General features: G+C 42.2%; 1 protein-coding gene across 1 annotated transcript in view; it reads left to right on the top strand.

Annotated features, from left to right (window-relative positions):
• The window catches only part of PTPRT (protein tyrosine phosphatase, receptor type, T), a gene marked incomplete at both ends in the record, with an annotated part of 272370 nt that overhangs the window by 201778 nt on the left and 54356 nt on the right, over positions 1-16236 (top strand). The window contains 2 exons of the mRNA XM_009078497.1: positions 9619-9754; positions 14657-14686. Coding sequence (XP_009076745.1) covers positions 9619-9754; positions 14657-14686 — 166 coding nt within the window. The remainder of the gene's footprint in view (positions 1-9618; positions 9755-14656; positions 14687-16236) is intronic.

Below are 16236 nucleotides of genomic sequence, written 5' to 3'. Positions count from 1 at the left end.
GAGGGTTGGGGTTTCAGTTTTGAGATGGATTGCTGTAGGAATCTTCCTCTCCCAATGCTGAATGGTTATTCCTATCTAGCTATGACTTCCTCACCTAACAATTATTTCAACTAAACACCAGGATAGCTGTGATGATATGGGGGGGAAAAAAAGGATGTTGGGATTACTGTGAAGTTCAAATGCTTTTAAGATGGAAAAAAAGGTCCTGATTTTTGATAGTGCATCAGCACTGGAAGTAGGAAACTTCCTGGGAGAAGCTTAAGACCTCAGTAATGAACCTGGGTCTGCAATGTGGCCAGGAAAATCTAGGGGTGGGGGAGACTGCAAAAAATGGGAGGAAAATGAGGAGGGGAAAATTTCCTTCTGTTCACACACAGTTTTGCTGCATATGCAAACTGTTCATGTAATAGCTCCTGCTCCCTCCAATTCATTGAAGAGGAATCTCCTGTTTTCTGAAATACATTCTGGGTTTGTAGACAGATAATGTATTTTTTAAACAGATCTAATCCCACTTCAAATCTGTTTGTTATTGCATTTTGTCTTCTAATACACTGGAATGTTATTCCTTTGACAGGTTTATTCTGTTTTGTGCTATTTATTTCAGAGGGTTTATCACACTTTTTAAGTTGAATGCATGGAAATGTTTGGTTTGGTTTTTTCACAGAACAAATCTCTGCCTTCTGCAGGTTATTTTTCAGCACAAGTTATTGGTATCACCATACATAGATGTTAATAACAGGCACACTTAGATTGCTCTTACTCAAGCATTTACCCTACTGGGAAAACAAATCAAGCTTCCTGGCACATGGTGCCCACTTAACCCAGTAAACTTAAAGGGATTTTAGACCTGTTGGAGCAAGGACAGAGGAGACCATCAAGATGATTAGAGGGGTGGAGTGTCTCTTGTCTCTGCTATGAGGAAAGGCTGAGAGAATTGGGATTGTTCATAAGGCTTTGGGATGACCTAATTGCAGCCTTCCAGTACCTGAAGGAACCTACAAGAAAGATGAGGAGAGACTATTTACTAGAGCCTGGAGTGACAGGACAAGAGGGAAAGGCTTCAAACTGATAGAGAGGAGGTTTAGATCAGTTATCAGGAAGAAATTCTTCCCTGTGAGGGTGGTGAGACACTGGCACAGGTTGCCCAGAGCAGCTCTGGCTGTTCCATCCCTGACTGTTCCTGGCCAGGTTGGATGGACCTCTGAGCTACCTGGGCTAGTGGAAAATGTCCCTGCTTATGGCAGGAGGGGTGGAAAGAGATGACCTTCAACATCCCTTCCAACCCAGGCCATTCTATGATATATGATATAAAATGTCACCTTTAGGGACTTCCTTATCCTAGAGCCCTAATGTACTAATTTCTAATTAGTGCAGAACCTGGTGCAGAACAGGATGAAGCCACAAGTGAACCAAGTTTGGTAACTCCAGTCTAGTTTCTAGAGCACATTGTCTACTTCTGAGCTCTGCTGCACTGCCAGACTCTAATCTTGGGCTCCCCAATTAAAACAAGCAGTGGGAGGGGAGAGAAGAAGTGTGGTATTTAGGGTAAAATTAGCGACAGGAGACTGTGTAAATAACACCTCTGAAATTCAAAGCATCAACTGCCAGGATACACTGGATATCTCCAGAAAAGAAAGGTCTTTAGTAAAAGCAGGATAAAATGTATTACTGCTGTATGAGCCGAGTCCTCTGGGAATCAAAGCAGGCAAGGATTGACCTGGAGTGCTGTGGAGCCTCTTGTCCCCTTTCAGCACCCACCTGGTGTGGAAGGATGCTGTTGGCCATGGGTTGTGGCTGAATCTGGTCTGTACATTTGTCTTTGTTTGCAGATAAACTGGTAGCAGGCAAAAGCCACAAGTGAAGGTAAACCAGACAGGATTTGGCTTTGGTTTATTTAGCTTTAATGCAGAGAGCAATAGATGATTAATCACTTATGAAATTCTGAGGCCTTTTCTCATCTCTTCTACTTGAAGTTTTGCTGGAAGAACTGTCTGAATGTGCCCTGAAACCTCTTTTGCACAGGGGTGAGAGATAGAAGGGGCAGCTGCACGGGGGAGGCAGGAGGAGGGTTGTCACATTTTAGAGGACATCAGTGTTGCATGTGCCTGACCTTCACACAATTACATCAATTTATTTGGGTAGTCAGAATTTTGTCTCAATTTCCTGATATCTGGAAGTGTTTCTAAGGCATGACAGCAACTGGTCAGGTACTGTGGATCACTGCAAATGGTTTTCACAAATAGATTATCATTGTCAGTGTCCTTTAACAGCACTTCCAAAGGCATCACAAGCCCAAGGCTGTTACAAGTACATTATGCCTTGTTTCCTTAAATAGATTTTTCACTGAGCCAGTGTTCAAAATCAGGGTTAGTATTAGTAGATGAGCTTCTTCCAGGAACTGGACAGTTAAAAACTGCATGGTAACATTAGGATATGTGATAACATCAGGAGAGAGGTAGGTGTGAGACTGCTTTGTAGTATCAGTGTAAAGGAAAAGACAAATCTTCATTCCAGACATGCCTGAAAATGCTGGTTCAACTTGGCACAGTACAGGAAGTTTCCCAGTGTTGGATGCAGCACACGTAGAGTGTGTGTACTCAGACTCCCTAATGCACTGCCCAGCTGACTCCCTTTTTGCTGTCAGAGGGTGATGTTCTCCTTTGCATGCTGCTCACTCAGCCTGGGGGTGAAGCCTTACTGGGCATGGTTTTTGTAGGCCACTGTGGTAGTCAAAGCACCTTTGGCCAGTCAGGCTCGAAAGGTGACTTTATTTCAATATTCATTTTCTCTTCACCCCTAGACTTTCTCACTGGTTTTGCAGCTTCTGCAGCTGGTGAGGCTGTGGATTTTTGATTATAACCATGATGAGAGCAGGGGAACTGCTAAGAGGGAATTGACAGGTGCAGAGGTTAATAAGTTTTTGTTAACAGGGTGCAATGAGTTTATTATAATCCATAACATTGTCATGTGAAGTTTTTGCTTGCATCAGTCAAAAGATTGATCTCCCTGTGTCTGTTGAAGACCTTACAAAAATTGTCACATCTGTAAATTTGAACTTGAGATAATGGGAATTTTGCTTGTTTTCTATTTTTATGATTTTGAGCTAGTTTCTAAATAACTCTGCACAAATGGAGAGTTAAAATGGAAAGATGTTCTCAGCCCCTGAACCATCACATCACTTGTTGGCATTGCAGCAGCTGCTTTTTAGCTGAGCTCTTCTTTCAAGTAAATGTAATAAGCTCTCCCATTCTTGGGGACCATATATGTGCCTTTAGCACAAATTAAGTGCTTCTGTTCTGAAGAGAGAAGAATAAGAACAGGAGGAGAAAAGAAAAGCCTTTGTGGTAGATTTGCCTGGAATCTCCAGAATCAATTATTCTCTTACTGCTATTTTTTAATTCTCATTCACTTTAGTAATGCTGATCTGGATTCCTTGCTGTGTGTTTACCCTCAGCCTCCTCCAGATGCAACCTGTAAGCTTGAAAATCCTTCATCCAAATTCTGGGCTGTCTTTCTCTCCAGGACTGCTTTGTTTTGCTGCTTTCTCCACTTAGAATATGGTTGAAAGCTTTTGGCTGTCATCATTCTTTCCATTCCTTTTGAGCTTTGTGAAAGTAATGAGTATGTCTCATTGTAGTCTTCAGCCTGTGCTGTTTGCAGCCTTCAATAACAGGAGGTGGAAAATTGGTGTAGTGACATTGTGCAGTGATACTCTTTGTGGAATTCATTCTTTAATGAACTACAACAAAGAAATAGCCAAAGTGGGATCTGACTTTCAGATTTGATGAGCTGTTTCACTCTGTTGGTTTAGGATACGCAGAAACATTGGCATCATGCATAGATTTTTTTTAATCCCAGTACACTGCTGAAGGTGTCATACTGGTCTGTCTTCCACAACCCATGTGTGGATGCCAAGGGTTGGGTGATGCTCACTAACAGGTATTCCAGATCAGGATGAAAACCAGTGCCCTTCCACTGTCATCTCAGTGTTATCATTCTTGGAGTTACCTCACTGCCCCTGTGTTTCCATGTTGGAAAGTGTTTCAGAGATATATTATCAGGATCTGCAAACACAAGGGGAAACATTTCTACATGCAGAGATGCTTTAATCATTTGTAGGCTACTCACATAGAAAGCACCATATAAAAAAAAAATAGAAAAGGAAATCATGTTTACAAGTGATTTGAGAATAACTGGCTTTTGAATATAAGCCTCGAGGTGTATTAGGAGATTTTACATTCAGCCTGCTGCTTGGCCATTATGTGCTGCAAAGAAATTACTCCGATTGAGCAGTTCATTTTCATGCATAATGACTGTGAACCCAATATTTTTCATTAAGTTTTCTGGGTTAAATAATGCTTTGAAGTAATTTTTCTGATTGGTTTTTGTTTCCAGAGTGACTCTCTGTCTGGAGGAGCTGTATTAAGGTGTCAAAAATTTGAAATTAAACCTTGTCTTTGCCAGACTGGCTTGTTCTGTGGTTGGGCTTTTGCTGTCATCTGGCAGTGGCTGAACCTCCCATTATTGTGTTGCTTCTTCCCTCCCTCATTTACACTTGTACTGCCTTCTCTTATCTCTCCCAGTCAGGCCATGGCTACTGGTACCACTTCCATTGCAGAACCAGTTGGAAATATCTCCTAAATACCTGACTTTTTCAACTGGTTATGGCTCTTTCGGATTCTTTTTTCTTTCCTGACAGTTATATTTTTAAAAAATGTAATATTGTAACTGCTGCTTAAAGTAAAGAACATTTCAAACTGCAGTTTGTGAAATAGATTTTATAGAAGAAATTTGTATTATCAGTCCTGCTTAGCTGCATGCACTCAATAATCATTCTTCCCTGCATGTTTTTCAGAGTGCCACCTCCACAGAGAAGGTTGCTTTATATCTGGTGGCTTATTTTCAAATAATATGCTCATGCCTAAATTGCTGGATGAAAGATTTCCATGGTATCTTTTCCTTAGCTGTCGTTGCTGTTTCTCCCTCTGTCCCTCCTGTCTTCCCCATCTTCATCTGTGAGAGGTTGCATGTTCTGATGGAATTGTCCCAGGGTGTCAGTCCTCAGCTCTGCTCTCGGGTGCCTGTGATGCCAAAAGCAAATCCTTAATCTTTCCAGATCTATAAAGTAAATACCATAGTTGATTCCTTACCTTGCATGAGCATTAAGAGGATTGAAAGGCATGTATAGCACTATGTAGGAATGCCTGCTGGTAAGTGGGTGATTTTCCACCTCCTTAGCATTTTGAGAAGGTTCTTCTCTTTAGTTATGACTGGCAAAAACTTGTGTTTAGGTTGTTGGAATCACTTGCAAGCCATCTTCCAGCTCAAAGTACTGAACAGGTCATCTCTTCTTTCTTGTGGGCAGAAACACTTTCAGCAGAAGGAATGTGAAAGATTTAACTCTGGAATGCAAATGGCAGCTTCTTATGCTGAAATCAATTTAAAATTTCAAAATTCTTGTCCTTAAGTTACCAGTCACTGCAGAGCCAGCTATAAGCATGATCTGAAGCAAGAGGGAATTTAAAAAGTTTGAAACCCACAAGGATGAAAGCACAATATCATGCTTTCAGCAGGTGCACCTGGTCTAAGTATCTATGAATCCACAGCAGCATGGCTAGATTAGACCTTAATCAAAACCTTAATTAAACCCTCAGTGCTTGATGATCCATAAACCTGAGTTCTCATGGGCTGGAAGGCTCAGGGCAATTAGCCATTTGCCCCTGCTCTGCTCTCTTTGCATCTCTGCAGCATCATCAGAACATGACCTCCCATGACTCTGCTGGTTGTAGCATCTTCTGTCATGCTGTGAGACGCTGGAATTTGGAAAGGGGTTGAAGAAGCAAAGTCAATTGGGTTGGTAGGAAAGGACTAAAGTGTTGAAAGACCTCTGAATGACAACTGGAGTGCTGGCTAGGTAAATGCTGGTGCCTGTGGAAGTAATTTTCCTGCCACTGGCCAAGCTGCTGGTGCATTTTGTAGAATACAGAAATGTGTATCTCTGCTAGTAGTAGCCTGGTGGAGTAGATAAGGCACAGATAGGGAGTCAGGGGACCTACAGTCTTCTCTCCTCTGGCACTGTCTTCTATCATTTGCCTTCCTTATTAAGGAAGGAAGCTTAGGGCAGAAAATTGTCCTACTTCATGTTAGTACAGTGTAATGGGGTCCTGACCTTAGCAGGGGCTCTGGGTGCCACTGAAATACACACACTAATAACAGTGGTGACCTGTTCTGTGGCCTATTATTCCAGTACCCAACTTGTGTTACAAGGAACAATTTATTCCAGGAAATGTGGTGGAAGTAACCACTAGAATATATGGTTACAGTTTATTTTTGTTCCTTTTTAATATTAGCAATACATTGTTTTTCAGAGGGAAAAGGGTTGGCCCCTCAAGTTACAGTAGTGCAGAGCTCTCCAAGTGTATTTAAGGATATTGTATGAAATGGTTATCAGAGCAGATTTTATGGGCTGCTGTGCTCAGAGCATTTGGATTCTGCCTTCATGTCCATAAAGGAGAAAAGTAAAACTGAATTCTTAGTCAGCATTTCTCTCAGGAGCAGCACAAGTCATCTCTGCCAGGATAGGAGTAGGTTCTATAGGTTCTTACCTACAGCTGGTGGTGGGGCAGGTGGGGAGTACAAGTAACCAGAAGAAAAACAACCACAAGGAAAATATTCCAGAACAGCAGGAAAACAATGGACTTTGGCAATAATATTTCATTGCAAGGCTTGGAGAATCCCAGAGCCAGGAATTTACCTACCCTGTCACGTTATCAATTCCTGGGCACTATTAGCTGAGACAACTTACAAATGGTTGGACTAGTGGCCTAAAGGAATTGTTGGCCTTTGCCAAGACAGACAGAAAGAGTTACAGAGAAGATTTGAGTGAATCAGTCACTGCAGTGTGTAGGTGTCAGGATGGATAATGAGCCTTTATTCTCCTTCCAGAACTGCAGTAGCCTACAATGGGCTGAGAAATATCAGATAAAAACACACTGACCACACATTGCCTGTAGTAACAAACAACAGCCTGGCAAAATCAAACCAATCTAGTAGATTAGAGGATGGAGTTGACAGCACACTCTAATTTTTTTAACGTGGCTCACACTTCACCAGGGTATTCAGATGGTGCAAAATGAGGGGGGGACTGACTGTGCTGCTTGTGGTAGAAAACCATTCTTCAACACCTATTATTTAGGGTCATAGGAGTAACTGCAACTCAAGTGAAGGATAATTTGGAGTACTCCGACTTTCACTTCAAATGAATAGAGTTGTAGCCATTTTCAGGGAGAAATTGTACCTTCATCACTGACTTTGTTGTGTGACAGTGTCAGGATTGTCTCATCTGATGGCACATAGCTCACCTCTTGGACAGATGTACTCCAGGACTGTAAGAGATGTTATGAAATAAAGATGGTAATATGCAACTGATTTGGCGTCCCATTACTGCATTTCAGACATGTGAGCACAGAAGTTACCAGTGAACTCTTAACTGAAGGGGCAAATTGGTGAATTCAGCAGAGCAGTGGAGTTGTCAGGGACAAAAAGCTGCAAATTATATGTGTGTTTCCAAGAGCCAGCATTTTTTATTATTTTTTTTTGCTTGGTAAATATTGTGTTTTGCACTGGCAAACCAGATGAACAGCTTAGCTGTAGGAGAAGTGAAATCATGCTTTTATCGCTGCATGGGGTGAGTTTTCCTGTTTTGAATTTGTTGTGTCGTTTTTCTATATGTGCTCTTTAGGATGTGATGGGAGTGGGATATAACATTTTGTTCAGGATCAGATCCTCATCTCTGGAAGTCCATCAATATAGGAAACCCTATATTGGGTTATATCATGGAATCACAGAAAGATTTGGCTTGGAAGGGACCTTAAAGATCATCTAGTTCCAACCCCCATGATTTGATCATGGAAATCATTGGGACTCATTCTTGCAAACTGTTTTCGAGCATATACAGTTTAAGGATCATCTAGTTCCAACCCCCATGATTTCATCATGGAAATCATTGGGACTCAATCTTGCAAACAGAGATGTTTTCAAGCATATACAGTTTAACATGTGGCAAATGGGCAAAAGAATAACCCAGTGAGGCTTTCTACTCTCTCACCAACATATGGACTCTGTTTGACAGAGTCCCAACCCCCCAGGGCAGAGGGTTGGGACTAGATGATCTCTAAGGTCCATTCCAACCCCTCAAATTCTGTGATTCTATGGAATATTATCTCCCCCAATGAGTGGGGAGATATTTCCCTCCCATGGACAGAAATGATTCAGGTTTTCCTCAAAGTCAGGAACACAGAGTTGTTAAAAGAGCAAAAGATTATGGCCTTCTGATGTCAGGCCTCTGTTTTCCCCTTTGACTCCCTTTCCCTGCTGTGTTTGATCTGTAGGGGAAGACTTGGCTGACTCCACCAGCAAAGGTGAAGCCCAAGACCAGAGTGTGATCTCATGTAACATGAATTCATTGAACTTAATTAACTGTGATGGTAATATTTTTAGGAGTAGTTAAGTGTATCAGGACTATAATGAAGATAGGCTTATTTAGTCTTTAGAGTAGCCATGACTCAAATCTTGTGGGGCTTTCTAAATCAAGCTTAGTGGCTTAAGCTATATCTGGAAAAATTCTGTGCAGCAAGTAGTGAAATCAGCAGAGCTAAGGTATATAATAAGCACTATGCAAGTAGTTCCAGCACCAGGGGAGAGGGCAGCGTTCTGCAAGGTGTTCAGTTACTGCAGGGAGAAAAAATCAGATCACAATGGGGAAGTAAAAGCAGAAATGCTGTGCAAATAATGTTCCTAAATATGTTTTATTTCTTGGTGTGTAGGCTTCACTCTTAAAAAAAAAATCCTCAGAAATTTCTGGCCTGCTGTAGTCAAAATCAGGAGTACATTAGATGATGTGTGAGGGTGGTGAGGCACTGGCACAGGTTGCCCAGAGAAGCTGTGGCTGCTTCATCCCTGGGAGTGTTCCAGGCCAGGTTAGATGGGGCTTGGAGCACCCTGGGCTAGTGGAAGGTGTCCCTGCCCATGGCAGGAGGGTGGAATGAGATGACCTTAAAGGTCCCTTCCAACCCTAACCATCCTGAGACTATGTGGAGGGTACTCTGTGCCTTGGATTAATGCTTGTTACATGTATAATCTTAGCTGTATGTCTACAAAAGTCAGACCACCAGTACAGTGAGAAACAGAAATCTGAGCTGATTTTAGAAGGAAAAACCTTTTGCAAGTATTATTATTATTTTATGTTACTGCAAACTTGCATTCATTAATTAGATGAGTATGGATTGCACCTCCACTTAGCCTATTTGAGATTAAAGTTATAGCTTTTTCTGGGTGTATGCTGAGTGCTTCAGAAGAGTAAAATCCCCATTACAGTATAATATAGTAAAACAGTAGAGTCATTTGCATTGCACTGGGATTTTACACCCTATTACTGCTTTGAATTATCTGTCATTAGCCCTCATTAAAGGCAGATTTGGTTAGATGGACAAATGTCTATTGTAATTTGATTGCAAATTCGTTGTTAGGCTTTCGAGTGAATATTTAAAGCAGATTGTTGCACAATTTTCCAACAAACTCTTTCTTTATCTTCTTCTTCCTTTCCTTCCATCTTTTAAGGAGCTTCCACCCAGAATTCCAATGCAGTGGAACCAGAAAAACAAGTTGACAGCACAGTGAAAATGGCTGGAGTTATAGCTGGTCTTCTGATGTTTGTTATTATCCTTTTGGGGGCAATGCTTACCATCAAGAGAAGGTAAGTTTCTGCTTTGCTTCCATCTTGGATCTTCTGGCTACAGTGTTGTTGCTTCAAAAAAAAGAATAAATTTGGTAGAGAGAAAACATTCCTTTTGTGTTCTAGAGGGCAACAGTTAATACCTATTTACATAATGCTGCCCCTGAGAGCTTGTAGCTCCAGAAGAAGAAGAAATACTTTACTGTGAGGGTGCTGAGGCACTGGCACAGGTTGCCCAGAGAAGCTGTGGCTGCTCCATCCCTGGGAGTGTTCCAGGTCAGGTTGGATGGAGCTTGGAGCAACCTGGGCTAGTGGAAGGTATCCCTGCCCATGGCAGGGGGTGGAATTGAATGATCTTTAAGCTATATCTGGTTTTGCCATAGGGTCTGTAAACCTGGGAAACTTTCTTCAAAATTAGAAATAGAAAGGAGGTGAGTGGGAGTATTAGAAATCAAAATTCTCCCTTTTTTCTTCCTAGAGCTGGAAAATTTTTTCCTCTGTGTTGTTTCCACTCTCCCAGCACAAACAGGCAAAATTCCTGCAGTCTGTATCCCTCTTTGCCTGTTTGCTGTCATTTGCAAGGTTACCCACTGGAATACACAGTGGTATAAGAAATAAACTGCCTCATCAGTTTGAAAATCTTTTCCCATTTTGAAGCTCTAACAGTGCAGAAAGAGGTTCTGGAGGCTGTAGCACAACTCCAGCACCACTGACAGACCTGCTGATCCCATTGCTTCTGGGTCTGCCTTGGCTGGGCACCACCAGCCAGGTCCAACTGATGCTTGGAGCTGCATATGGACAAGTGTTCCCTGAAGATGAACTTAAGCCTGTCAGGCTCATTTCATTTATAAACTAATGTGGATTGGGAGCAGCACAGATAAAAGGAGAAGCCAATTTGGACCACAAATTGATTGGAACTTCTGGAGGAGCAGAGCTGAAAGCTTGTGCTCTTCTGAGAGAACAGTTTAACAACAAACTTCTCTTTCTGTTTTGCAAACAGAAGCATTAGGAGCTTAAGCTCTTGCATTGCTTTTTTTGCATTAACCTCACTTCGAAGAGAGTTCCCTCCTCAGTTCACCAAGGCTAATGCCTCAGTGTACAAGCAGTGTTCTCTTGCAAGGCAACAATGCAGAAAAGTAATTTGATAAACTTGAGATGTTTTCTTCAAACAGAAGTGGAAAATATCACAGTGACATTTGTTCACGGCCCAGGGCATCACAGCTCATTGGTAACTGGCACAGTGGTGGCTTTCCTGAATGAAGCACTTTGTTAACCAGTGCAAAGAGCAAAGGAAAGTGAGAGATTAGAAGAGACAGAAGCACTAAAAGAAGGCAGACACTGGTTTGAGAAGAGCATCAGAAGCTGCTTTTTGGTCCTGTGAGACACACTGAGTTAGCAGCACACTGTGCTGAACCTTTCAGGCACAAGGCATGAGCAAGTGGTGCCCAGTTGCTCATCGTTTCAACAGACCATATTGCAAAAACTCCAGTGACTCACAAGTTTCTGGGGGCTGCCAATGTTTTGTAGGGTTTAGTCAGATACGTGAAATTAATTAAGCCAGACAGAATGTTTATGCAGTGGAAAATGTGAGTTTGACTTTCCGTGTGCTATCTAAAAGTTTTAGTTGAAACCTGGGTTGGCTTAGAGTCTGCAAAGTTTCTGTGTGTGGATATCTATGTAAAAATTGTGTGTATATATACATTTCTGGTTTATATGTGACTGCCTTACAGTATATAAAATCCAAACCCTTAACAAAATTTTTTTGCTTGGTTTTGGGAACCCACTAGCTGCACGAGTTACATCACAGCATCATCATCATATGTGTACGACATACAAATTGCTGACACACAATGGAGAGAAACATTTTTCAGGGACATGGAGTGACAGGACAAGGGGAAATGGCTTCCCACTGACAGAGAGGAGATTTAGATTAGATATTAGGAAGATATTCTTCTCTGTGAGGTGCTGAGGCACTGGCACAGGTTGCCCAGAGAAGCTGTGGCTGCCCCAAACCTGGGAGTGTTCAGAGCCTGATTAGATGGGGCTTGGAGCAACCTGGGCTAGTGGAAGGTGTCCCTGCCCATGGCAGGGGGTGGAACAAGATGATCTTTATGTTCCCTTCCAACCCAAACCATTCTGGGATTCTGTGATAATTTAGTCTGTTAATTTAGAGGTGCCCATATGAGTCTATTTGCCCACAGAAAGCAGTACTGCTTTCTTTCATTAACAGATATATATCTTGTTATACCTCATATTTATTGTATTAAAACATGTCTAATTTTCTAAGGAGCTTTTTTTGTTTGTCCTTCATATGAGTTAAATATTTTTGTGTAATAAAGAATACAGGACCAGTTGGTAAAAACAAGCTGAAAGAAGAAAACCAAGACATTTGTAAAATTCTTTTCTGAAGAAAATGCCCTTTTCTGCCCTTTTCTGAAGAAAATGCCCTTTGACTTTGCCCCACCAAAGGATTTGATTTTGGTCAGTTCTGATGTCATCTGGACAGTTTTAATTCTGGTGTAATTGTGACTTGCATTTCCCTGGAGTGAAGAGTGTGACACTTCTAAGGCTTGTGTGTTTGAGCAGACAAAACCTCCACTGACCCCTTTAAATATAAGGCTGAATAAATAGGATCAGACAGCCTGTCATGGGTGCACTGCAAATAAGTTCTTTAAAGTGCTGTCGGTAGCAAAAAAAGAAGATTTGGGGCTATGTAGGGTCTAGGATTATTTCCTTCTACGGAAAACACACTGAAAAATCCTTATTCTGGATTAGGATTTAGGTTGTTACCTTAAACTAATTAAATAAAACCCCAAAGCCTCTTGGGCAGAACATACCCAAGGTATAGGATAGAATTAGCAGAAGGCTATTTGCACATTTCGTGATCCCTGTCCCTCCTGTCCCAGTGTTTAAGGTGGGTGAGTGGGTTTTCAGGCTGTGTGATACATTCCAAGCCCAGATCACATTTTTAGTGAATTATAACTTGGCCCAGTTTTAACAGCAAGCTTTGAAATATTCCTTAGGAAGTCCTTCCTTTAGGCTGCATATTTTGGGAGAATTGGAGCCAAAATGGACTGTCCAATTCCAGAACATAATCCTCCTTTTTTTTTCTGTTTTACTTTATTTACTATCCTTATGGAGCAAATCTTTCTGAGCTTTCCTCTGCAGCCTGGAGGGATGTGCAGCTTTCAGTGAGAGCTGAGATGTGGTGTGATCACAGATGTCTCCAGGTCGAGACAGGAGACAAGCAGAAAGTACATCAGGATGTTCAAGGGAACAGTCACAGCTGATAGTGCTGTGTCAACCCTGCCCTGGCCTCTCAGAGGGGATAGTTTAGTGGACTGATTTGAGGGGTTTAGGGGGTTCAGCTTTGTGGGCTCTCATTTTCCACATCCTGGTCATTTTTCTGAGAAATAAGGTTTTTTCTCTAAGGGTAGTGCGACACTGGCCCGGGTTGCCCAGGGAGGCTGTGGCTGCCCCAACCCTGGCAGTGTTCACAGACAGGTTGGCTAAAGCCTTGAGCAACCTGCTCTGGTGGGAGGTGTCCCTGCCCAGGGCAGGGGGTTGGGGCTGGATGATCTGTAAGGTCCATCCCAACCCCTAAATTCTATGATTATATGACTTTTCCCTTTGTTTAGAGGTTCAGGGGAACTTGGAATTTCACAGTGAAGCTCAGTGGCCATCACTGTACTTCAACTGATGCCTTGCTAGGGCCTGTAAAATTTCTGGCTTTCAGGAGATGATAGCATTATATTAAAATACATTGAAGTGGATCTTGGAATTAGTGTCATTCAGATAACTTGGCCTACATCAGGAATCTGGCCAGAATATCAGGTTTCTAGCAAGGATGACCACCAGGAAACCTGTGTCAGTTCAGTTTAATCCTCATGAACTGTCCTTTGCCCAACGTGTGCACAGTGAACAGGGTGAGTGTGCACAGTGACTGCACTGAGTCTGATTTCCACATGTGCTCCTGGAAGTTGTATTCAGAGCAACCACCAAAGTGAACACTTGAACCCTGCATTGTACTCCTAAGCAATTCCCAAGGATTGTAGTGTCTTCAAGGATGGGATTTTGAAGTTGTGCAATTGGTTGAAGTTTGTGTTTTATTGCCTTTCTCTGTTTGACCATTGGTGCTGCTTTTGGGGCTCCCTTGTGCCTGGCTGTAAGTCTGGAACACCCTGGGCTAGGTCTGTTGTGAGCCAGACTTTTCAGGGCAGCCTTTTTCCAGTTTTAAAAGGGAAAACATCACCTGTTAAGTTATAACTGATTGTCAAGGCTCAGTTTGTGGCACTGCTCAAACACGTATCAAAATGTTCTGAAGTGAATTGTTGAGAAACTGTGGTGGAAAATGCTTAATCACAGTGATGCAGAAAACATCCCCCCAGTGCTCAGCTATAAATATGGAGTGATGCTTGAATTGGTAACGAACAATTTGCATTTTAGAGTTTGATGAAGCTTGATTTATCATTATACAATTTGCTCATTGTCTAAATATGCCAAAATTGTAGTGTTCTTACATTGTTGCTTTCCCATTTATTGTTATTTATATTAATAGCTCTTACATATTTCTTTCCATTTCCAAAATGTCAAAGCACTTAACAGGCCAAAAAGTAAGTCTCATTATCCATGGTACTGACATGGCAAAATGAGGGCAGAAAGAGGTGAGAGGATTTATTCATGGTGACACAAGTCAGTGGCAGGAGTGGAAGTACAACCTGTCTCCAGTTCAGCATCTATTCCTCACTGACATACAGCTCCTGGGAAAAAATTGTAGGGGAATAGCAGCTCAGTACAAAAGGCAGCACAAACACTTTGTATATTGACCAAGAATCCTAGGGTTCCTATAAATCTAATTATGTGCTTTTCTTTTTTTTCCCCTTTTTGGACATTTTGTTCATCTGACTGGTCATCGATATTTAGAAGAAATGCATATTCCTACTCCTATTACTTGTAAGTACTTGACTGAGGCTGATGTTTCTTGAGCATGTTCACCCTGTGGTAATTTTGTGGTTGTTGTATTCTTTTCTTTTAGCACTTTTATTTTTGCCATTCCATTTCTCCTTGTCTTTCCAGCAGCTTGTGTTTGATTTTTCTCGGTTGCACACTGTTGTGTTTTCCCTGTTTCACCATTGCACCTGTGACTGTGCCTGCAAACACCTTAGTGTCCACAGAGATGTCAGTTATGGTTTTTAGACCTTCAGACTGGATGTTCTTCTTTAGATTGGCTATTAGGAAAAATTTCTTCACCAAAAGGACTGTCCAGACATGGCACATGCTGCCAAGGGCAGTGGTGGTGTCACCATCCCTGGAGGGATTTAAAAGACATGTAGATGTGGCACTTGAGACCATGGTATGGTGATGGACCTGGCAGTGCTGGGGGAACAGTTAGACTTGATGATCTTAGAGGTCTTCTACAACCTAAATTATTCTATGATTCTATAAATGCTAATGGACAGAGTGTCCCAAGTGCACCTTTTTTCATTGTCCATCATACTTAGCCAGACTTCAGGGAAATTCACACCTGAAGGTACTGTTGGGAATTTCTCAGCCATGGATTTAAGCTTTTAAAAAGTGGTAAGGTTTCTGACAACTAGGACTTGACATTATCTCAGCAAACATCCCTGTTCCTGGAGTTGCCAGGTTCTGAGTGTTGGTTCAGACCATTGGATGTTGAAGTAGTTCAGATATTCAGACGTAAATCATCTGTCCAGTCCTAATGACAATGCTGCATAATTAAGGAGGGTGTTAAGGCACATGAAAATGCTTCACACATCAGTACTTCCAGAGCCATCTGTTGTCTAAAGACTGAGGGGCTGGAAACTAATCAGGGCCAAGCTGTTTCTGCCATGATAATAGTTGTCTGAGGATCAGGAGGAGGAGAGGACTGGGTCAATGATCTGAGGAAAGCGTCCTGGAGAACTGAGTTGGATGCCTTGGCTGCCACCAGGGGGTTGGGAGGGATGGACAAGGCTGTTGTTACTGCTTAGAGGAACAGGTCTGCACTCTCCATGTCTCAGAAGCAGCAGCTGTATCACTGACCTAAACCTCTTCCTCAGAAGCAGCAAACTGCCAGACTTGTCAGGGCTCTGAAATCCACAGGGTTGTCAAAAGGGCCATGTCTGCCCTGCTAGTCCCTCCTGGACTGCAGCTCCAGCAACTTCTCCTTAGCCTGTTCCTACAGTCCCTCTTTACCTTGATCTTGGGACTTTGTCCTGGAGACACACCTGGAAGGTGTTCAGCTGGTCAGCAAAGTAAGTGCATTACTGTGCTACCATTTTAAGGGAGCTTGACTTCTTTCCCATATAAGTCGTTTTACATCCAAAGAACAGGGCAGAGGACTTAAGTATGAGCATCCCTATGTACCATCAGTTGGAAGGGTTTTGCTTCTCAATGACCTCTCAGGAAACAACTGAAAGAGGAACCCTACCCACTTGCTAAGTGTGTGAAGAGCCTGAGGACACCGTCACGAGCCTTGGTTTTGCCCAGTGATGTAACTGTAA

The sequence above is a fragment of the Acanthisitta chloris genome, unplaced genomic scaffold, assembly GCF_000695815.1.
Source record: "Acanthisitta chloris isolate BGI_N310 unplaced genomic scaffold, ASM69581v1 scaffold11377, whole genome shotgun sequence".
Taxonomy (NCBI): Eukaryota; Metazoa; Chordata; class Aves; order Passeriformes; family Acanthisittidae; genus Acanthisitta; species Acanthisitta chloris.
The sequence above is the reverse complement of the archived record's forward strand: the minus strand, read 5'-3'. Positions and strand labels throughout refer to the sequence as shown.